General features: G+C 50.6%; 2 protein-coding genes across 6 annotated transcripts in view; both read right to left on the bottom strand.

The window, feature by feature from the left end:
- Slc12a3 (solute carrier family 12 member 3) overlaps positions 1 to 6536 on the bottom strand; it is a 36266-nt gene extending 29730 nt beyond the window's left edge. For 2 of the 3 annotated variants that reach the window (XM_021220253.2, XM_029532454.1), the window contains exons 1-8: positions 6150 to 6536; positions 5493 to 5639; positions 4219 to 4294; positions 2681 to 2776; positions 2329 to 2468; positions 1892 to 2002; positions 939 to 1050; positions 637 to 767 (exon numbers count right to left, since the gene is read on the bottom strand). In XM_021220253.2, the coding sequence (XP_021075912.1) occupies positions 637 to 767; positions 939 to 1050; positions 1892 to 2002; positions 2329 to 2468; positions 2681 to 2776; positions 4219 to 4294; positions 5493 to 5639; positions 6150 to 6425 (1089 nt within the window). In that variant the 5' untranslated portion in view covers positions 6426 to 6536. The remainder of the gene's footprint in view (positions 1 to 636; positions 768 to 938; positions 1051 to 1891; positions 2003 to 2328; positions 2469 to 2680; positions 2777 to 4218; positions 4295 to 5492; positions 5640 to 6149) is intronic. The other variant, XM_021220254.2, reaches the window with a different exon arrangement.
- Positions 6537 to 20881: 14345 nt separating this feature from the next.
- The window catches only part of Nup93 (nucleoporin 93), a 101081-nt gene continuing 99532 nt past the window's right edge, over positions 20882 to 22430 (bottom strand). For 2 of the 3 annotated variants that reach the window (XM_029532557.1, XM_021219974.1), the window contains exon 20: positions 20893 to 21157. In XM_029532557.1, the coding sequence (XP_029388417.1) occupies positions 21047 to 21157 (111 nt within the window). In that variant the 3' untranslated portion in view covers positions 20893 to 21046. Of the gene's footprint in view, positions 21158 to 22430 lie in introns of all 3 variants that reach the window. The other variant, XM_021219972.2, reaches the window with a different exon arrangement.

The following is a 22430-nucleotide window of genomic DNA, read 5'->3' as shown; positions in this document are numbered from 1 at the left end:
ATCACGCCCACCATGTCTACCATGCCTACTGTGCCCACCACACCCAATTCTTAATTCTGTGAGAAGCACAATCAAGGAATGCCTTCAAGGGGGAGGGAGACTAAGATTAGAGTTCAACACAATACCATTTTTGGCCCACTGCCTGGCCCTGATATCTGGCACACCCCCGTCTCTTTGGTTTCTGCCAGCAAAGACCATCCTGTTGTCTCGCCTTACAAAGGCTGTAGGCCCACTCCCACCCAGGAGTTCTGCTAGACCTTCTGTTATCACCCACTGCACTGCACTGCTTTGACTCCATTCACTACCATTCAATCAACAAACACACCAAGCACCTAGCTGGTGTCTGAGTCTAAGCTGGAAAGAGAGCCAGAGACATCGGGCTGACATCTTATGCTGGGAACACACCGTGGCGGACGGAAGGACGGACGGAAGGTCAGGCAGAGATGTTGCGGGAGGGATTTGAAAGAAGCGCAGAATTTTGCAAAGTATCAAGAACAGAACAGGGCATATTAGGTCTCGTAGGCAAAGTCCTGTCATGAGCAAATAGGTCAGTCTTCAGGGATGAACTGGGGATCCTGGGAATGATACCAGGGTTCTGGGATGCGGTATGAGACAGTTAGGAAAGCCTCTGCTTACCTTGAGGTCCCCGGAGATGTTGGCCCCTGCCAGAATGCCAGTGGCCGAAGGGAAGAAGATGGAGAACATGCCAAAGAAGCTACCATCAACGCCTCTCCAGTCGGGCACCAGGTTCTGAACAAAAATGTCCCCTGGAAAAACCAATGCCTAAGTCAGGGCCACCCATAGGGCTTAGCCATCTAACAGGGCCCAGTCAAATAGCAGTGGGATACCGGGAAGCCTGTGGCCTTGGGAGGAGTCAAATACACAGACTAACTGTCCCCATCTACTGTGCTACTGCCGAGGCTCCTGACCTCACGTACCATGGTAGCTGTAGAAGCCTTTGGAGGCTTTGTCTTCAGATGCTGGGATCAGTGTGCCCACCAGATAGTTGGCAAAAGAGACCATGATGACAAGAAAGAATAGCACCTGGGCCTGGAGTAAAGGACACTGGAGATCAGCCTTCAGGGGCCAGCGTGGTCACACACTCACTTACCCACGTGACTGTCACCTCATCTCAGACAGAGAGCGAGGAGTCAGGGACGCAACAGCGAACAAGTTGGCCTGAGACTAGAAACAGGAGCTATGATGGAGTCAGGTCGGGGGCTACGTTAGCAGGGTGGTCTGGAGTGGTCATGCCCAGCCAACAGGGAGGCTGGTGAACCACAGGACCACCTGGAGACTGAAGAGCCAGGAGGCCAGAGAGCAACATGGAGAAGCAAGGCACGCAAGCCAGGCCCTTGCCAAATCAAAGGCTCCCTCTGGTCCAGCCTGCTGGCTATAGCCCAGTGATTCTTCTGTTTCCTGATATAAAACCTCTGACATTTGGCTGAATACAGGATTTAGCAGGGTCGAAGAGCACATTCTCCTGCCTCGTATGGCCAATGGGGTGTGAGCAGGAGTTATGTGCACAACCTTAGGCTTAGCCTAAAAGTGTGGCTAGAGAATTCCCTTCTTTTCTTTCACTCCCCCCTGTCCCTCTGCCTGGACCACAGGGGTGACGATGGTGGCCACTGTGATCCAGGTCAATAAGGGCCACATTCAGGGATGGACAGGTCACGGGATGGAAGGAATCTTCACACCTCTCCCCTGCTCCATGGAAACCACCACGCTAGCCCTCCACCACATCCTTGGGAGGGTTACAGGGTGTCTGTAATCTGAGTCTCAGGGTTTTTCTTTTGTCCTAGCGGCCGGCCGCACTTCAATCCTAGTTGATACACTAAGAGGCAAAGCCAGAGCCAGGCCCGCCCTCTCCCGCCCAGCACGCCCTCCTCACCTTGGACTCCCACTCCATCCCAGCCAGCGAGATGGCCAGCAGCACAGTGACCGTGACCACACCGATGATGCGGATGTCATTGATGGGGTCTACGATGGGTGTGCCGTACTCCTGGGGAGTGGGGAGCAGGCCAGCTGTGTGTCCAGTCTTCACTTCTGCCCCCCCAGACCCCCAACCTCACTCCACTTAAGGCATACCCTCCCCCAAAGAGCTACTGTGTGGTCACGGACAACGTGGTCCAAAGGCAGCATGCACCCCAAAGGGGGCTTGTGAGGATGGCCTATACTTAATAGACTTTTATTGCCACTCAAAGTGACCAGATGTAACATTGGTCACTGGTAGGGAGGGTTAGGCAGGAGAAGGAAGGCCCAGTCCAGCGAGGAGCAGTGTGGTGGTGGAGTTGTCTCACCCCCTCTTCCCCATGCCCAGCCCCTCACCTGCAGTAGGTCCCTTACGGTCTCTGCAAAGCCCACAGTGTGCATGGCCACACCCACAGCATTGGCAAAGGCGAAGATGAGGCCAATGGAGCCCCCCAGCTCTGGTCCCAGACTCCGGGAAATAAGGAAATAGGTACCACCTAGCGGGCAGAGCAGAGGGCCAGAGAAGAAATGGTGTAGTGCAAGAGGGGCGGGACCAAGGGCCACAAGGTGGGCAACGGAGACCAGCTTGAGAGGTAACAAGCCCCTACAAGTCCCCATCAGAAGCAAGGTGGGAATGACGGGGTATACCAGGGGTGGGGCGGTAGCTCGGAACTCATGATGTCCAGGTAAAGACGGCCCCAGAACTCACCTGACTTGACCTTGCCATTGGTAGAGATGGCCGAGATGGAGAGGCCGGTGATGGATGTCACCATGACCGACAGCAGGATGATGAGCCAAGTCAGCACTGTGTGGGGGTGAATGGGAGCACCCCAAAACTCAATCAACACACTTCTCAGGTCAGCCCCCTCAATGCCCATGTGACCCGAGTCCCTTTCTCTGAGCCTCAGTTTGCCACCGGAAGAACAGTGGGTCTCAGCCAGAGGCCGAGGTGCGGGCATGTCACCCCAGCATTTGGAGGTAGAGAGTTCAAGGCCATCCTGGGCAATAGAGAGAGAAGCCCTGGGCATGATGTCACATGTCTTTAATCCCAGCATTCACAAGGCAGAGGCGGGTGGATCTCTGTAAGTTCAAGGCCAGCCTGATCTACATAGCAAGTTCTAAAACAACCTAGTTTACATAGAGAGACAGGGACCCCGCTTCAAACAACAGCAACCCCCATAAAAAGCCCCCAAATATAAAACTCACTAAAAATAAAGACTAGAGATGTAACTCAGTTGGGACAATAAAAGTCTATTAAGTAGCACAAGGCCTGGGTTTGAGCCCTAATACCACATAATCCAGGCATGGCGGCACACACATTTAATCCTAGTAGCTAGAAATCCTGGTAGCTAGAACTCCAAGGTCATCCTTGGTTGGTACATAGTGAGTTTGAGACCTGGGATACACAGGAATCTGTCTCAGAACAAAAACAGGAAGCCGGGGCACCTGGGAGTTAGCAAGGACGATCTGAGTTTGGTCTCTACAGCCCACACAAAAGTCTAGGCAGGGTGGCCTGCGCCTGCCAGCCCAGCCCTGGGGAGGTAGAGATTGGAAGATCCCTGGGGCTTGCTGGCCAGCCAGTCTAGCCTAATTCGTGAGATCTGGGCCAAGGAAAGACCCATCTCAGAGGAGGCGGGTGGCTCCTGAGGTAACACGAGAGAATGTCAAACACACACACACACACACACACACACACACCTCCCTGGACTAAGATAAGGTTGGTTTGTCTACTTTCCTTGGTAAGCTGATTAATAGGAAGTCCACGTGCCAGTGTGTGAGTGGTTTGCAGGCACAGAAAGAAAGTCACCCCCTTTGGCAATAAGAAGAAAACAGTAGTTACCGTGTACTGAGAACCTTCAGATACTAAAAAGCCTAGGCTGTCTTCCAGCGTCTTGTAAGCTGCACAGCAGCTCTGGAGGCCGGGACTATCATCAGACCCGTTTTACCCACGAGGAAACCAAGGCTCAGAGACGGCTAGGCACTCAAGGCTATCTAGCATCTGAACCCTGGTCTTCTAGAGTCCCAGTTCTGAACACAAATACTCTGCGCTAGAAGTCGGCTCGCCGAGGTACCTGACACTGCTGATTCTGCATCCAATGGTCTCTTCCGCTCCACCCCACCCGTGGCTGCTGCCATCAGAGGGTGTGCTGGGAAGGATCCAACCTAGCCTGGAGTCTCTACAACCCGAGGGGTTGGGACCAGAACACAAGCACTCCTGCATTCCCTTCTCCTTGAGGGGACACTCACCGATGCCTGCCTGTGCCGTAATCCAGGGGAGCCGCAGGTAGAGGATCACACCCCAGATGTTGAGCATGCAACGGATCTGGCAGGAGAGTGGGGTTAGAGGCTTCCTGGGGTCCAAATGCCCAAAGCCAAAGCCCCGTGTCCTTGTTCCCAGGTCTAGGGGACACCTGATGCTTCTTGTGCTCTCCCTCCCATGGGGTCAGGTTGCCTGGCTTGGGGGCGAAAGGGGAGAACAATTTTCAATCCCATCTCCTCCCACTCTGCTGTGGAGGCCTGGGGAATAGCTTCTGCCTTCCCATCTTTCACCCCGTTCCAAGCCCCAGACCCTGGGTGTGCCAGGTCCCAGCCACTGCCTTGGGCAACAATTAGCCCTGGGCATAGTATTCTGGAAGCATCAACAAAAGCCAGCTGAAGCCAGCACCCCACGTAGAGCAGAAATCAAAGCTCAGGTTGCTTCCATATTAAAGGCAAAGTCAGAGGTCATCACTGGGGCTAAAATTCCAAGTGGGAGGGTCCAATAAGGCCTTTGGCCCTGCAAACTACTAGGGCCAGGTAGGGACATGTGACCTTCACACTCATGAGATTTCTGGGGCTCTCATCTGCTGAGATGAAAATCAGGGTGTGCCTGGTTCTGGCTAATACAGATCAGGGGGTGTCCCAACTCTGAATGTGAAGCCCCGGGGGTGTGTGAAGGTTCTGGTTCTGCTTTCTCCTGTACCCCATCCCCACATCTTTGCAGAACCCTATATTGTCTTTCAAAGTCAAGGGCACTTGAGTTTTTACTTCCTGAAGGCTTACGTACTACAGTTTCATACTACAGCTAACACTCCTCTTCTAGTAGGCTGTATGAGATTGGAGGGAATTGTAGATGTGTATGTTAGTGCTGTCCTCTAGTGGCCATATCGGGAATTTCGTCTAATAACCCCCTAGCAGGCATTGATCCAAGAATTCTCACACCTAACTATCTTAATGCTCAGTATTACAGATGAGGAAACTGAGGCAGAGAGTAGCTAAGTAACTTTCCTAAGGCTACAACATTAGTGAGAAGCTAAGCAGAGATCTTCTCAGGGTTGGGTCTTGGCCAAGAGCACCCAAGAACTTTGGGAAGCCTACACCAAATACAATTAATTGGAGGCCACTGCTGATGGGGAAACTGAGGCCCAAACTGAGCTCAAGGTCTAAACTGCTCACTAGGGCCTGAGAGTCAAAACTGAGGCTGAATGGGGCTCTACCCCCCGTCCTGTCTAGAGAACAAGCTCCAATCCACAGCCGCTCACCATCACCCCCTTGACCCAGCCGAAGCGAACAGGTTCTCCAGGGCTCTTCTCGCTGTTGGTGCCTGACTCGTCTTCCACAAGTCCATCAGTCAGCTCGTGGCCTTGCCGTCCATCAAAGGCCAGGGCATGCAGGTGGCTACCTTCCTGCTAGGGGCCCAGAGACCAATAGGAGTCAGGCAATGGGGGTTAGGGGCTTGGGTGTCTGTATTCAGTCTTGCCTGCCCCACTTTGCCACACAGGCAGCCCTTGGACAGCTTCCTGGGTACAACGCTGCTCCTGCTCGAAGCTTGGAGAAACACCAGAGAGGGCGAGCAAGCTGAGCATTCGGAGTGCTTCTGCTCAGGGAGGCTCCTCCCCTCTAGGGCAGAGGGCTGCAGTCTGAGAAGCCACAGGGGATGGGAGGTGAAGCAGTATGTCACATGCCACACACCCGGTCTGCGGCACAGAGAGTCTTGAACCCAGGCCTGGACAAGCATGGCAGTCTTCTGTTTCGTATTCCTACCGACCGTAGCCCACTCTGGGGCCTTCATCCCAGCCCCTCATCTCAGCATCCCCATTCAAACAAGGGGTCTTGTTTGGTCCCTTCAGAGGGAAGCTTTGAAACACGCAAGAGTGTTAGAGGTTAGGAAAGTTCCAGATCTTTGAACTGCTGCTTACCTTGAGGAATGAATGCAGGTCAGCCAGGGTGGGCCGCACCTTCCGGGGCTCGCCGGGCACAGCGCTGTTAGCATAGTGTTCGTAGGCCGGCACCACGTCTATGGTGTTGTAACCGAAGGTGCGCATGTACAAGGTGCTGCCGTGTGTCAAGTGACTGGGCTGGCTGCTGTCACAGGCAGCTGGTGGGGGCTCGTCGCCTCCCATCAGTGTGCTGATGGTGAAGCGCCCACTGCACAGAGCGTCGCCGGGCAGCTCTGTCACGGGGAGCTCTGCCATTATGGCTCTGGCTATCAAAGGAGGGAACAGGGTGGGCAAGGGCACTGAGGGTGGCTTTATAGGCTGGGAGGAGGCGGGAACTTGGTCCAGACAGCCCCTGGCAAGTGAGCAGGGTCTCTGCCAGGGTGGGGGGTGGAGCTATAGCAACTGCTGTCCTGCCCCCATTTATCTGATCATCGACACAGGGGCCCCTTTGGAGCAGGAGGGCTGGGCTAGAGCCGGAGCCACATCCGAGTCCTGCAGTAGCCCTTGTAAGCCTAGGGCAGCAGAGGTTCTTTCTGCAGCTAGGACCCAGGAAGCAGCAGACATGAGAGAGGACCCAGAGAAGGCCTGCTGCAAGTGCCTACCTACACTGCAGGTTAACAGTCCTCGTGATGGGAGACAGCGTATTTTTCATTTTATTTACTAGTTTGAATGGGTGTCATCTTAGGACATGTGTATAAAAAAATCTGTCCCTCACAGTCTCAGCGTCTTTCCTGTTACATTTCAATATACATAAGCCATTGTGATTAGTGGCCTCAAGCTAGACCTGCAGCCACCTCTTGGCTGGGCAAACCTTGAGGGCTTGGTGCTGGCCACTGGCCTCTAGGGTATTCAGGCACAGTGCAACCTGACCTACACATTCACAGAGGGGGCTGTAGTTTGGAGCCCAGAGCAACTGGTCTTCCCTCCCTGGAGTCATGCAGTGTTCCCATGAAGTAGGAGATCTGATCAGCGAAGGCTCCTAAGCCATCGCAGGGACAGTGCCCTGGGGTATGAGAGACACCCTGGGTCTTGATGTATGAATTAGTGGATGCTGGATGTGTCCTAAGAAAGCAATGGACTTGTAGCTGTGAGGGGCCCCAGAGTCAGCCCTTACATTAATGGCCCCACCCATAACTATCTTTCCCAAAGAGGCTGGGCGTTCAGTACTCCATGGCTGTGGGGCACAAAAGCCTGGCATGCTGCCCTGTCTCTGAAACCACCCAGGGTTTCTCTGGATCATCTGAGGCTTAGGGCCTACCCTAAAGCCTGCTCCCTCTGCCCTCCCAGACTCATGCCCTGAATTCACTCTCAGTTACTTCCCAGTGAGGTGACCCAGCCCCTTACAAGAATAGGAGACAACTGTACATGCTTCTTGCTGCTTTATTTGACTATAGCAAAGATTTGGAATTGACCTTGACAATCAACAAACGAATGGGTAAAAAAAAAACCTCTCTATATATGTATAAGCCATATATGCATAAATTATATATGTATAAATTATATATATATATATATATATATATATATATATATATATATGCATGCTACTTAGCTATCAAGTTAAAATGTTTTCAGGAAAATGGATGGTCTAAGAATGAATATTAGGTGAGATCACACAACCTCAGAAATAAACCACACATTCTCCCTCATGTGGAATCTAGCCAAAAATATATGTATGTATAAAAACAAAAGTACCTGTGGGTACAGTATAACAAAGAAAGAGCATAAAAAAGGCTGAATATAAAGGAATGAGGAAGGATTGCACACAGGAAAGGACACAGAAAGGGGACAAAAAGCTAATGTTTTCCTAGTTCTAACCCTGTCATGGTTTTTTATTATTTAATTTGGATGGTAAACAATTGCAAAAAATATATTTGACACTAAAGGTGTAAAATTTCATGTGAAGCCCCACAGTTTGCATTTCTATGCCAATTCTAACTGTATAGAAATTCATTAAGTTGTTACTGACCTTGGGTATGGTTAAATTTGGCTTGAATCTTTTTTATTAATTTGCAAGATTTTTGTTTTTGTTTCTCCAGACAGTAATAGTCCTGGCTGGCCTCTAATTCACTTTGTAGACCAGACTGGCCTCGAACTCACAGAGATCCTCCTGCCTCTGTCTCCCAAGTACTGGGATTAAAGGTATGTGCCACCACATGTGGCACAAGATTTTTTTTTTAAAAAAAATAAAGTTTATGAAATTAAAAATAAGATCTGAGAATTCTTGTCACTGTTCAACAGACCAGCCAGTACCCCATGCTGTGTGGCAGCAGGAGCCCGGGGACTCGGAGAAGCCATGGTGGCCAAGGGCTCATGGGAAGCTACAGCTACATCAGACCAGACCAGCTGTGAGGTCAGCAGACAGCTGGAGGAGTGGACCACTGGAGAAGGGTCAAGGTGTGGGCAGCCAGGGAAGGCTTCCTGGAGGAGGCCTTTTACCTGCTTTGTTCTTATGGAGGCCTAGGGTGGGTGAAGGTCAGGATGCTGTCCACTCATGGACTGGGTGGGACTCTGCTTAGGCTCAGGCTCCAGTATCTTCCAGAGGAAACGGGAGGAAAGCACTCTGCTCCTTCCCGTGGCCCTACTTCCCATATCCCCTAGAGGACCTGTCCCAAGGCATCCAGACCCTGGCATCTCCAACAGGAAATTGCACTCTGGTGGGTGCTTTCAAGAGACCCAGCTGGCCCCTGCTACTGTGGGCCAGAGGGACCAGGGCAGATGTGTCTAGCTAGGAAGATAGTTAGAGCCCGTCCCAGAGTCACCCTATGAGCTTGGAGATGCTCTCAGACCCCAGTGCTCCCTTTCATGGAGAGACAGTGTTCCCTCCAATTTCTTGGAAAGGAAGCCAGCCACAGAGGCAGGAGCGTCACACAATAGATTGTTCAGTGACTATCTCAACCAACCAGAGTTTCAGACACAGGCTCAATAAATGCTTGTTGGTTGTACAGGGAATGAATGGAGACTAGAACCAAGGAGAGCTAAGCCAGGCAGGTAATTCTCGGTTGGCAGGATTACCTCGAGACGGGCATGCAAGGGGTCTTTGGGGATTCCCACGGCACAGATCCTGCCTCTAACAGACATTAAGCGGTGGGCAGAGGGAGAGTTACAGAGGTGGACATATACACTCCTTTCCCCTGCCAGCTTCCAGCAGGGCTGAAGGCTTGAAGCAAGGGGGGCCAAGGACTCCTCCGGGTCAGTTTTCTACCTTCTTGGCAGGGATGGTGAGATTTGTAAAGCCTCCCCCATGCCACCCCCCAGCAGGTCCATGGCCCTCAGGGTAGATCTTATCTTCTGAGTTTTAAACTGCCAGCTACCTGGCAAAAATCACAGCTCCCCAGCATCTCCACACCATTCCAACACACTGTGCCCTGGCAGCTACGGAAAATTCCTGATAAAGATCTTGGGATAAAAGAGGCCAGGGCTGGTTTTCAGCCAGGAGTAAGAGGCTATGAAATTGCTGAATGACCTTGGCACTTAAGTTCTTCCTCTCTGCGAAGCACTGTGTTAGCTGGAAGGGATGTGAGGCTGCTTCCCCCAAACCTGCTGCCCCACTGCACTCTCTGGAGTAGAAAGAGGTTTAGGCTGGATCCCTTGAGGGGCGTTATCAGTAGGATAGCTGGTGACTCTTTGACACCTTGTGCCAAAGCATAGACCCTGAAAAGGACCGCTTGTGTATGGATGTATGGAACGGCATACATCCTAGATCCAGCCTCTGAGGGGACACAGGACCCCTTCTCTGAGTACACTCCTGGGATTGGACCTCAAGGAGTTCCCATTCTGTTTGTTTTAGGGGTGTCTCTGAGCAAGTCTCCCCACCACAGCAGCAAGGCAGGAGCCACACTGTACCAGGGCCGGCCAAGGACCAGACAGACTCAGAGATCAGAGAAAATACCCTCTGGCTGGGCCACAAGGACAGGAGGGCACGTCGCAGCCTCCCACCGTAGGCCTGCCATCTTCATGGCCACAGAGGCCCCTCCAAAACGTTCCTCATATAGACCAGGTCCTGAGCCTGGAAGCTTAGAGCATGAAGCACCAGCAGAGGACCTCACAGGAGATGGGGGCTGAGGGGAAAGGTGGGCAGGGATAGGGGAAGAGGTAGGTTGGCTGGTGATGGACAGAGAATTGGTGGAATAGCAGGCTGAAGGGGTCATCTATCCATTCCACCTAGATCATTAGGTAATTAACACATATGATTTTTCTGTGCTGAGCAACTCCCCCCCCCAATCCTCCCCAGAACAAATCCCTGTCCTCTAGGGGCTCACATTCTAGAGGGAGAGACAGGCAGCAATGAACAGACAAGCAGGGTACACTTAGTGATATGTGCTACGAAGAAAATAAAGCTCTTCTTAGGTCTCTCTATTCTGAGGATGCAAATCTTGAGCTTGGCCACCCATATATGAGCAGGAACTGCAAGGGAGGTATGGGGGAAGATAGGCAGGAAGAGAGAAAAGGCCCTGGACAAAAGATGGCTTGGGCTACCAACAGAACAGGAAGGCCCACATGTTAGGACCAGGCAGCAAGGTGTGCACGGGGAAGAGGGAAGCCGGGGCCGCATAGACCAATTTACAAGTGGCAACGGGGTATGGTGTCCTGGAGACAGAGATGATAGCATTAGCATTTTGTATGAAGCCAGGTATTTTGGGGGGTGGGGTGGGGAGGGGGGGTTGGGAGAACCCCATGAACAGAGATGTTTATGAGCAGGAGTCCTTGACAGGAAGGGCTTTGGATGCGGGGATGAGGAGCTGCTTTTGCCCTGGGTGTTTTGGTACCAGGAGCAGCAGTTGGGTGTGTACAGCAAACCTAAAGGAGTAGGGCTGGGGAGGGCCAGCAGGTGCCACGGCGTGGTCAGCCAAGCACAGAGGAGCAGTTCAATTCTGAGCCCTGGGCCAGCCTGCTTTCTTCTCACTGCATTGGATTAGAACCTCTCAGGATCGCTGACTCTGAGATCACACCTCAGAGCCTTCGTGGGCTTGGGCTGAGCAGGGGGAGTGCAGACCCTGGCATTTGTCTAACGCTTCCCAGGTGACTATGAGGAGAGGCTATGATAGAGAGGCTATGGGCTGCCGAACATCACCTTTCACAGTCAGTTGTCCCAACCCACCCTGTCCCCAAGTTCCTGTGTCCTGTGGTCCCACGGCGCTTGCCTGGAGAGAATGGGTAGGGTGCAACCCTGGTGTCGTGAAATAGCCGGGTAAGAGGATGCGCTGCTCGTCGGCCTGATTCACAACACCAGCTGCAGCAACCGTACCAGAATCACATGGCTTCTTCCTGGGGGGCGTGGCTCCTTCCTGGGGGGCGTGGCTCCTTCCTGGGGGGCGTGGCTCCTCCAATTCGGAGACAGTAGAAAACCCATGCAGACATCTTCCCTGGCCAGGAGTTGCCCATGAAAGCCGAGAACCCTGCAGAGGTCTAGGATTGCCAAATCAGGAGCCGGATCCCTGCCCGCAAAGGGCTTACAGACTTGATGACTCCGTGGAAAGGAGACAGATCCAAAGAGAAGACACAGAGATATCAGGACCTCAGCAGCCCTGGAAAGCCAGAAATAGGGCTGAGCTGCTGGGATTCCCATAGAGCCTTGACGAGCACAAAGGTTTGCCTGCTGTCATTCTGGTCCTTTTACTTGGACAGTATTAAGAGTAACTGGACACCTACACACCTTGAAGCTCGGACCAGCTGACGTAAAAGGGAAATGGGCAGATATTAAGACATCTGCATGCTTAAAGAAAGGACTCCTGACTGTTTCTTGGTCTTCTGGCTAAGATCAAGGGGAGGAAGGACTCCTGGCTTCTTTTCCTTCATGGGTAGACTAATTGTTTAGCCACCATTCACCCCGTGGGGCACCATAGATATGAGCGACGCATTAGACTTACTGCAACTGTTTTGGACATAAGCAGAACAAAGTAGGTCAGTGCCCTCAGAGGCATGCAACTCAGGACCCCAAACCACGAGTCATATTCAAAGCATAAAAGCATAAAAATCTTGGGATAAAATAATCCATGGGTTCAGAAAAAGGGTGGCTTCCTCTGCCTGGGGCAAGGATGCTCTAAGGTGTTTGTAACATTTCAAAGAAAAGAGAGAGAAACAGTAATATAAGCTTGGAGCTTCTTCACAGTCAAGAATCCTGAATAGTGATCACTGGTTGCTGAGTGAGAATTGACTTTCCTTTTTTTTTTTTTGTCTCATATGGCAGTAAGGCTCCATCAACCCCTTAGCCCTCCACGCAGTCTTAGCTGCATTTTCAATGCAGGGCTGGTCTGAGCTCTGTGCTGCTGCAGCTACACAAACTGAAGTAGCAAACCTAGAGAACGTGGATTTCCGGTAACAGGAAAACCCTTCCACCCCAGCGACTCTGCCGGGAAACCAGTGACTCGGAGCTGTTTGCTTCTCTTACGTCTAGACTTTCATTATAAAAGTTTCTTCAGCTTTCTCGCTTTCTGGGAAACTCTTTCCCCAGAACCGGGGGTGGTGGGGGGGAGGAGGAGATACGGCCATCCTGTCTCATTTTGAATTCCAAAGGTACATTTTTAAACAAGCTTTTTGTTGTTCTGTTAAAGCAGCCTCAAACTGGATATGGTGGCCCATGTCTGTAATCCCAGAACTCAGGAGGTAGAGGCCAGAGGATCTGGAGCTCAGGAGATTTTGGAACCCGGAAGCTCATGGCCTGCTCCTGCAACAGGGACCTTGGAAACATAACGTCAGTTGCTTTTTAAAAGCCCAGTACCTGGTTAGCTCTATGCCAAGCCTGGTCCTGGAGCTGCAGAGGGGACAGGAAGAGGGATCTGGTCATACTTTGTGACCTGGGTGTCAGTCTCACCACCCGACAAATGGAGAGAACCCTTCTCCCTCTGTGGGCTGACCACGGAGCAGGGACTTGGAAGAACATTCACAGTGTTCTGCAAACAGAACGGCTCCGTGTATTTCTGGACTCAGCTCTTCAGTTACCATGAAAAACAGGTGTGAGAAAATAAACCCCTTGACTAATCCGATTAGTCGAAGGCATGCTTTCTCGTGAGCAGCTGCTTCTATGCTAGGCTGTGGGCAAAAGCAGGACAAGGCAGCTCAGATTCCAAGCAGAAAAAAAAAAGAGATGGCTGTGTCTGTTGGTGAGAGGCTAAGAGGCTGGATACAAACCCAGAAGACACTCAGAGAATTCTAGGAGTGCAGTGCACAGTGCTTACACGATCTGCCCCTCCTACCAGGGGCCTCCAGCACCTGAGGATATCTGAGCTCAGGCGGCAGAGCTGGGCACTGGCTCCACACTGGGTCCATGGTGACTGGGGAAGGTCCCACAGCGTTTGTAGTCCCCATAGGAAACTGCCTAAGATCTCAGGGACTGAGCCTGGGTTCTTGGCCCCAAGCTTGGACTTCATGCTCCAGGCACTGAAAGGCTCTTGGGGGGTCCCAGTCCTCAGTCAAGGCACAGGAAAGCTGGAGCAGGTAGACATCTTGGGTTTGGGCCTAGGAATTTAGTTCAAGTTAGCAGATGTCATTCACCTGTGATATCTTTAAAACATGACCTTGCCTCTTCTGTTCCCCACGTGACAATTTTTTACATCTCATGTCATTTTAAAAGGACATATGAATGGGCTGCCTTGAATCATGGTGGGGATACGGAGCAAGGTGACCCAATGGGCCTAGGCCTGGTGAACTTTTTCCTAGCCGGGTTCAATTTATTTTCACCTCCTCATCATAGCTCAGAGGTTTTTCTGACCAAACTGCTGTGCTGTGGAGTAGAGGCAGAGAGGCCTACCTGACCACTCCCTGCGGTCAAGTCAGATCGATGCTTCCTGGTCCTGCTAGGGGAAGGAAGTCATCTGAGAACCTTCTGAAAAACACCAGCCGGTGTCTAGCCCCTCCAGTCAGATGGCAGCAAGACCCCAAGAGCAACACTTAGAGCCTCCCGTGCTACCAGGGCTGGGGGCTGCTGGGAGCTGACAGGAGGTGTGCCAGTGCAGCCGGGAAGGTGACTCTTCTGGCTAAAGGAATGCTGACTTGCAAGTTTCCAAAAACATCCTTTATGCTGCAGGTGGCTTCTGATGATCTCTTTTCCTCTGGTTGGATACTGAAGATAGAAGCTGGCCCGCAGGCCTTTGTGCTAACCCACTGCCTCAGCATGGTGACTGCTGCCTTGCACTGACAGGTGCCTCCTCAAATCACTTCCCTAACGTCTCTGCCTCATGGGTCACCCTCCCTGCTCCCCCTCTGGTCCCCACATACCTCTTCAACAAGGTGGGTACCCTATGATCCAGGCTGGCCAGGGAAGGGATGAACACAAGGCCTGTGTCCTCTGGCAGCTTCTCCTCGGCTTCTGCTGCTTCCAGGCACAGGAAACGTGAACACATGTGCGGCACCCCTGGAGCGTGAGAAGGGGGAGCAGGCCAGGACTGACCTGGTGCCACACACATCTTCTGCTTGCCTCTGTGGGTCAGATCACTCCTCCATCCCTGGTTCTGGAAATCCTGCCTTCCATCTTGCCCCCTTTTTGGAGGGCTGTGCTGGGATTGAACCCATAGCCCTATAGGAGGCAGACAGGCACTCACCACTGAGATACCTGACCCCAGTCCTTTTATGTCTTGAGACAGGGTCCTGTCACTTAGTTGCCCAGATTGACCTCCAGTTTGCAATCCTCCTGACTCGGCCTACATAGCTGAGATTATAGGTGTGTACTACCACACCCATCTTCATCCTTCTGTATCCCCCTCTTGTGGTATTTCTTATTACTGTTCATATATATATATATATATATATATATATATATATATATATATATATCTCAGTTCATATATGTTTTCTGATATATATCAGAAAACAGGGCTGTCCTCACAAATTGCCCCACCATCTGTAGCCTCAGGGCTCCTGGTTAGTGCTCAAGGAGGCCAGATTAGGCTTGAAATCAATTAGGAGACTCACGTGCAGGTGACTCACTTGCAGAAGACCCCTTCACTGTTGCTTGTCCCCAAAGAAGGGCAGTGACTTTGTTTTAGGGCCATGTCCTGGGAAACTGGGGACACAGCCGAGTCAGTTATCTGGCCTTGGGCAGGCCCTCAAACATTTGCTGAATTACAATCTCCAATCAGCAGTCCCTGGAAACATGGGACCCACCAGCTGAACTTGACACATGAGTATCTGTCCTCCAAGAGCAAAGTGTTGGCCTACGGGCTGTGACCTGAGTTTGTGTCTTAAAATAAGAGAAGAAAGAAAGGAAAAGGCAACCTTCCTTTGGGCTACTCTACCTGAGCCCGTGTGAAACCCTCTTGGGAAGGAAACATGCCACTCAGCAGAGAAAAACACCCATCACCTTCGAGAGGCACCTACACAGGCAGGGAGAAAAGGGACGAAAGATGACTTTTACCTGCTGAGGGCCTCCAGAGTCGCTTGGGATGCCCTGACTCCCTAGGATCTGAGGGCAAGGGAGCTGGCACCCCTGCTTTCCCTGTGGCAAGGTGTCTCACGGTAGAGAGAACTGAGCTCCCAGCCCTTCCCACAGCTCTACCACACTGTAGCTCGGGGCGTAGGATGGTCCCTCCCAGCACGTACTGTGTCCAGGGCTCCGCTCTCCAGAATGCCTCACTTGACTGTCTCCTCTCTCTCTCACATCCCTCATGGGCAGTTTACGCTTTCCAATGTGGATGGCTGCAGTTACCACCAAAGGGGCCACACGCCACACGTCCATGCTTTAGAGAACCGTTTGCTTTAAAGTTTTCTAAAAAAACCCAGCCAGCCCATTTGCGTAAGAGCTCATGGCAGGATTCCATTCCGTGTGAGCGGCAGAGACTCTGAGGAGGATGCCTCTAGTGTGGCACTGCTGGAGAAAAAGACATGTAGGACATCTGAGAAGGGAGTTCCCGACAATCTCCAGAGCAGGGGGGAGGGCTCTCAACGGTGCCACTGTGAAGCTCCCAGGCTCTGGGCCTCTCTTCCTAGCACCAGTCCATTGCTTCCAAGGGTTTCTACAGTGAAACCTGGCCATCCCCAAGAGCCGAGGTGACAGTCATGGTGGGCTAACAACGATCCCCATCTTTCTTTTTGTAAAGACAAGGTCTTAGTTGGCCTTTGACTTAAACTCAAGTAATCCTCCTGTGTCTGCTTCCCAAAACTCAGAACTTTTCCGTGAAAAAGGTAGATGCTTCAAGAATCAGCTCCAGTAGTCCCTCTCTGTCTGATTCTACCCACTCACCAGTGTCCTTTCCAAGACCACACACTGCCTTGCCAGCCTGGATCCAGGAGGTGCTGAGTCCAGAGGACATCATAAAGCCTTATAAGGGGTATGAGGGCGTGGGTACAGGGTAAGACTCTGAGATCAGCAGACTGCCTCCAAGGGACCTGCTCAGCTGAGGGCCCCAGCAAGAGCCATAGCCAATCTGCATTGCTGGTCATCCAGCTATCCCCAGGCTGAATACCAGAGCCCAGAACTCTGCAGTATTCTTGGTTAAAAACATAGGAGGTACTGTCAAGAAACAGCTGTCCCAGGTCAGCCCCAACTTTTCCTGACATCAGCTGAGACACAGCCAGCCCTCACTGTTGACTCCCCAGTGCTTCCTGTTGAGGGTCCCAAATAAAGGGCCCCAGCCCCAGATTGCCACTTGCTGGCTTTGTTATCAAGATGCTGTTTATTGTCTACCACAGATTGAATTTGATGTTCCCCGGATACCAAAGGGCTGGGTCTGAGGCCATTACTGACTTCAGAGCTTCCAAGCCGGGACAGAAGTCCTCTACTTACAGAAGGAGATGGCTGTGACTGGAGAGACCCAGAGACTCGGGGCCAGGTAAGCCCAAGGAGCCTCACATACAGGAGTACAGAGGTGAGGAGAAGCACTTCTGTCACCTTCTGGGAGCCTCAGCTAGGGAGTTCCCATTCCACTGGAGAACAGAGCAAAGGGAGCGTATGGCGCATTGGGAGAACATTTACTGGATAGACAGGGGTGGAGTGAAGGAAGCGTCCTGAACAGAGCAAACGCACAAGTTACTGCACGGAAAGGAACACACGGACACACACCGCCTCTCCTACCATTCCCTCCCCACAAACACAAGAGTGACATCCAAAAGGCTAAGAGGAGAGTAGAGAATCTACCCACCACACTCCCAACAGAAGTTACTCATCAAGTGAGGACTGTGTCTTGTCTCCCCCCTTCCCCTCCCCCCAGCATACACAGCATTTGAAGCCCCTGATGGACAAACATCTGGCAGGTGACAGGATAAAGGCCCTCTGGGGCCCCCAATTGTCCCAGTCAGTCAACCTGCCTGAAGGCCAGTTACGGCCTTCTCATCTGGCTGCCGTTTTTGCTACCTCTCAAGTGTGAGTGGCAGCAAAGGAGGGTTATCCAAGTAGCTGCAGAGCTCTTGGCAGCCTGCGCCAGGTCCTCAGCCTCCAGGTACCGAGTGCCAGCAGATGCAGAGCCAAAGGCACACCAAACTGCAACTGATGCTGTCATTGGTACCCAGAGGTGACTCTGTGTTCATTTGCTAAATCTGTCCCCAGTGAAGGGGCTCATACAACCTTCTGCCACCTAAAGATTAGGCCATGTCTTCTGGGACCCCCAGAAGGCTTCAATCATTGACTCTGAAGCTGGACATCCTTCCTACTGCAACAAGCCAGTGAATGTCAATAGCCAGTGTTTGTACCTGCCCCATGCCCAAGAACCCATGCTCAAGGGCAAAGGCAGCCAGCAACAATGCATGACAGAGTAATCCTGCGCCTCTGCCCACTCTACCCCTAAGTATGCAACAGTATTCAGTCTTGGAGTCTTCATCCACCACCCTACCTAAGGGATGACTCAGCTGACCCTGTAGCCAATCAGTCCACACCACTTTAGCCCACTCAGGGTAACATGCCAGTCTGGGAGCTATCTGTAGCATAGTATTCAGCAAGCTCTAGACAGGAATGGCATGGATAGAAGGAATGAACTCATGGCAAGATACATGAAATACCCAGTGAATTACAAACAGGGGCTCTGATGCCCGTGGATGTGGAGCCTAGGGTAGCAGGAGCTGGCACATTTAGCTAAGTTAGCCTTGAGATTTTGGACCAGGAGCATTTATTTAACTAGAATAGTCAGCTCTGATATCCCAAGCAAGAACCAACACACCTTTGTTTTATTTAAATCAGGCAATACTGGGTTAAAGTGGGAAGACCCACAATTCTTTCTTAAAATATCCTAAAGCATCACTGCAGTAACCACGCAACTCCTTTGGGCCTCAGTCTAAGTTGACATGGTGCAGGAGTGGGGTCTGCTTTCTGAATCCAGTGTGAAGAAGCTTCCTGCTCCTCAATCAACTTCCCAGCTCAGGAGCTGCAAAACCAGAGGACTGGCTCTATGGGGACCCCGCCTCACTGTTCACTTGAAGTTACCCAACTTTACTTAGGAGTTTACTTAGGAGCAGGAAGAAAAAAAACGAATGGGGGAGGGGGTGTGTGGGGGGGAGATGAGATCAAATCTCCAGGCCCAGGAAAGGTGCTGAGTCTCTTAACTCTTACCTCCCCTGTGATGTCCCCAGGAGTTAATTATGAGATCCTTAGGCAGCCTCTTACCCTGTCTGTCTCAAAACACCCTTGATTTTATTCAAGACTAGAGTCTTAGCCCTGGAAAACAAGAGACTCCAGGAGCCATTTTCTCCTTATTTCTTCCGGGAAACAATGAAATCACAATGCATCAGTAAAGAATTTAGCTCTCTGAACCAATGAGTGGAGATGGATTAAGCTAATGATCTGCCCAAGAGTCATGCAGTCAATGGACATGCATGACTTCTGGAAACAAGAGAACCTGATGACATCATGCCTTGCAAACTCAATGTCTACACCGGCCCAGCATGCCACATGCAGTCACAGAATCAGAATATAGAGCAAGTGCTGTCATTTGCTTGTGGGAGGTTTAACTCTTCTGGGACAGTACCTCATTCTTCCAACAAAGGTCTCCTGAAACCAACTCCTAACCTGCTAGCCACTGACTACACCACTATCCAAACAGCTGCTTTTCTTCCCTGTTGGTTTTCAGTCTCATCTGGCCTCTGGCAGGACACGTGTAGTTCTATATGAAGCCAGACTGCAGAAAGCAAAGACAAATTCACAACTGACTCTCACGGAGTAAAAAAGAGACAAGCCACAGAGGCCCACAACCAACTCTAGTCTTCTTGAATTGTGGTAAAAAAGCCAATTTAAGAAATAAAGTGAGGGGTCTGGAGAGATGGCTCAGCAATTAAGAGTATTGACTGCTCTTCCAGAGATCTTGAGTTCAATTCCCAGGAACCACATGGTGGCTCATAACCATCTGTTATGGGGTCTGATGCCCTCTTCTGGAGTGTCTCAAGAGAACAATGGTATACTCATATACATAAAATAAATAAATCTTAAAAAAAAAAAAAAAAAAGAAAAGAAAGTTAGTTACAGCCAGGCATGGTGTCGCACGCCTTTAATCCCAGCACTTGGGAGGCAGAGGAAGAGACAGGCGGATTTCTGAGTTCGAGGCCAGCCTGGTCTACAAAGTGAGTTCCTGGACAGCCAGGGCTATACAAAGAAACCCTGTCTCGAAAAACCAAAAAAAAAAAAAAAAAAAAAGTTAGTTACATGCTATGAAAGTCTGGAGTACTCTCATTACATCATGTCAGCTCCTGGGGCACATAAGTGAGATACACCTACAGGACTTGCCTTCTGTGACTTCATAGTAAAGCTCAGGTTTGGGTCCCACTAACAAGATCAGACCAAAGAAGGGAGAACATGACCTGGAGGATCCTCAAGTAATTCCCTTTATGAATCATGAAATCCGTGTCCATTATTGATCTATTAGCCCTTTCCCAAAGGACAAGAAATGGAAATGACTGTCCTGTGATAAGAGATTTCTCCCTAGGAACAAAATCCTTTTTGGAAAACCTGTGAGAAAATGTGTTCCTGAGGGGCAGACCTTGCTCAACTGGTTGACTCAGGAGCAAATGCTCATTTTGATCTATCTAGTTCAGCTCAGGGCTATTGGTCCTATGGAAGAAGTAGGGTCAGTAACATGACAACTACTATTCAGGGACCAAATACCCAGAATGCAGGTGCCAAATGGTTTCTGTACTGAGACATGCCGGATGAGCCCATGAGTCTTGAAGGCATTTAAGTAGATCAACTAAGTGCCAAAGGAGAGAAGTTTAAAAGTTCTTTATGAGAGGGGAATGTGAAGTCAGCTCTCCGCAGAGCAGAGGAGTGTATGGGCTCCCCCACTGCACTGTGAGCTGGGTACCTGCACCTCTTCTAGTCCAGCAGTCCCAAGCCCATGCTTTGACCCACCACTGGAACGTACACCAACAGACTTATCACCTGGGATCTTGGCTGAGGAAAGAGGGGTGGTGTGGGGCTGGATGACCTAAAAGGCTACTCAAGAGATCAGCAGCACTTGGTACTCCACCCACAGATCTTACACCAACCAAGGCTGGCTTCACACTCAACTATACTTATGGAAAAGTGACTCTGCTATATGGACTATGGCATCTGAGTGAATGGGAGTCCAAAGGCTTTGATTCCTTGCTCATGGTGGGTAATTTTTTAATCATTTAAAGTTACATTGGCCAGATTCACACACCTATGTAGCCTCTCATTCTTTGGCTCCAAAACAACTGTGGACAACATTTCCCAAGTAAACACACACACACACACACACACACACACACACACACACACCCCAAAACAAAAAAACAACCTAAAATTTTAAAGGAAAAAAATAAAGGAAAAAGAAATGTTTAAAAGAAATACAAATCAAAGAAATTTATTGGTATTGACAAAAATACATAATACAAAAAACAAAACACAACACAACAGAAACAAAACTGGAAACCCACCCCAGCTGGCTCACATGCCTAATATACTGACAGTGTGCAGCCCCAGACCCCATCAAACACAGCGCTTAATTCATGAGGACCTCCATCTGCACCAGCCTGGCATTAGTGTCCCCAGATGTCCGGTACGGTATCATCCCAGCAAAGGTAATCAGGGCTCTGGCTTGACTTCGGAGTTGCTGAGAGAAAAGGGGTCAAGACAAGAAAACTGGTTAACTGCAGGTTAGGGTGAGGCACCCACCAGGTTCTTCTATGCTGCATACTCTGTGTCAGGGACACCTCAGCCTCTACTGTCACATCATTCCAGCTTCATGTTCCTTTAACAAAACTCGTCCACTGGGGCCCTATTCCACAGGGTGTCAAAGCTTTTGACTGAACAAAGGCTGGAGACTCTGCCAGAAAGCTGCCTCACCTCAACACACCTGGCTAGCTTCTACATGGCTGAAGCTTCAGAATGTCTGCTCCAGTTTCCTGAGCCTCCCTCTCTCCTAGCTGGTTTGATTATCACCTCTGCAGGGACCTGAGTGTCTAGTGCCCCACAGAGCCCTGGCAGTGACACCTTGCAGGCTGTGTAATCTGAGCCCCTCTCCTTATCCCTTTCTCCCATTTCCCTCCTTTTCTCCCTTCAGGATACAGAGCTCTTTTCTGAAAACACAGCACTTTATCAAAAACCAGATCTTTCCAGTAAGAAAAAAGAAAACCTGATTTTCAAGTGATAAATTATTGAACACAGAATAGAGAAATTTAGGAAGGGTGTACACTAGATTAGACTTAGGGTCCCTGTCAGGTGGCTTTGGGAGACACTGGGCTCTGGGACTCAGGATGCCTGTACTGAGATAGGCCTTCTCGTACTAGCAATCGAGGAAGCAATCCAGATCATACAGAGGGAAGGTCACACTTTTCTCAACCAGGATTGAAACTTTAGGACAAACTCCAGGGTCACTACCAGGTCCTCAAGGACCATTTCAGGAAACTGAAAGGCAGATGCTTTTTGCCTGAAATGTGAAAATAAACTGTCAAGTGTATGTTGTCTTTAATGTCCTAACAGAAAGAAATCTTACTTTGTGATGAGAACCCTCATGGTATTCCTTTCAAGGTAAACAAAAACACCTAGGCTACCGTGCCAATTTAGCTTCTTTAAATGAGTTGTGGAGAAGGTTAGGCAAAAGGATTTGGCAGCACTTCATACTTTAAATTGAGCAGGCAGCTTTGATAAATTAAGTTTCTATCGTCATCCATCTCTACCTTTCAGAGTAAAATAAAAAATACAGAAGTACAGAATAGACCCAGCACAGAGGCACTTGCTTTTAATCCCAGCACTCGGGAGGCAGTGGCATGCAGTTCTCTGTGAGTTCAAGGCCAGCCTGGTCTACCGAGTGAGTTTCAGGACAGCCAGAACTATATAGAGAGACACAGCCTCGAGGAGGAGGAGGAGGAGGAGGAGGAGGAGGA

The sequence above is a fragment of the Mus pahari genome, chromosome 20, assembly GCF_900095145.1.
Source record: "Mus pahari chromosome 20, PAHARI_EIJ_v1.1, whole genome shotgun sequence".
In the NCBI taxonomy this organism is placed as follows: domain Eukaryota; kingdom Metazoa; phylum Chordata; class Mammalia; order Rodentia; family Muridae; genus Mus; species Mus pahari.
The sequence above is the reverse complement of the archived record's forward strand: the minus strand, read 5'-3'. Positions and strand labels throughout refer to the sequence as shown.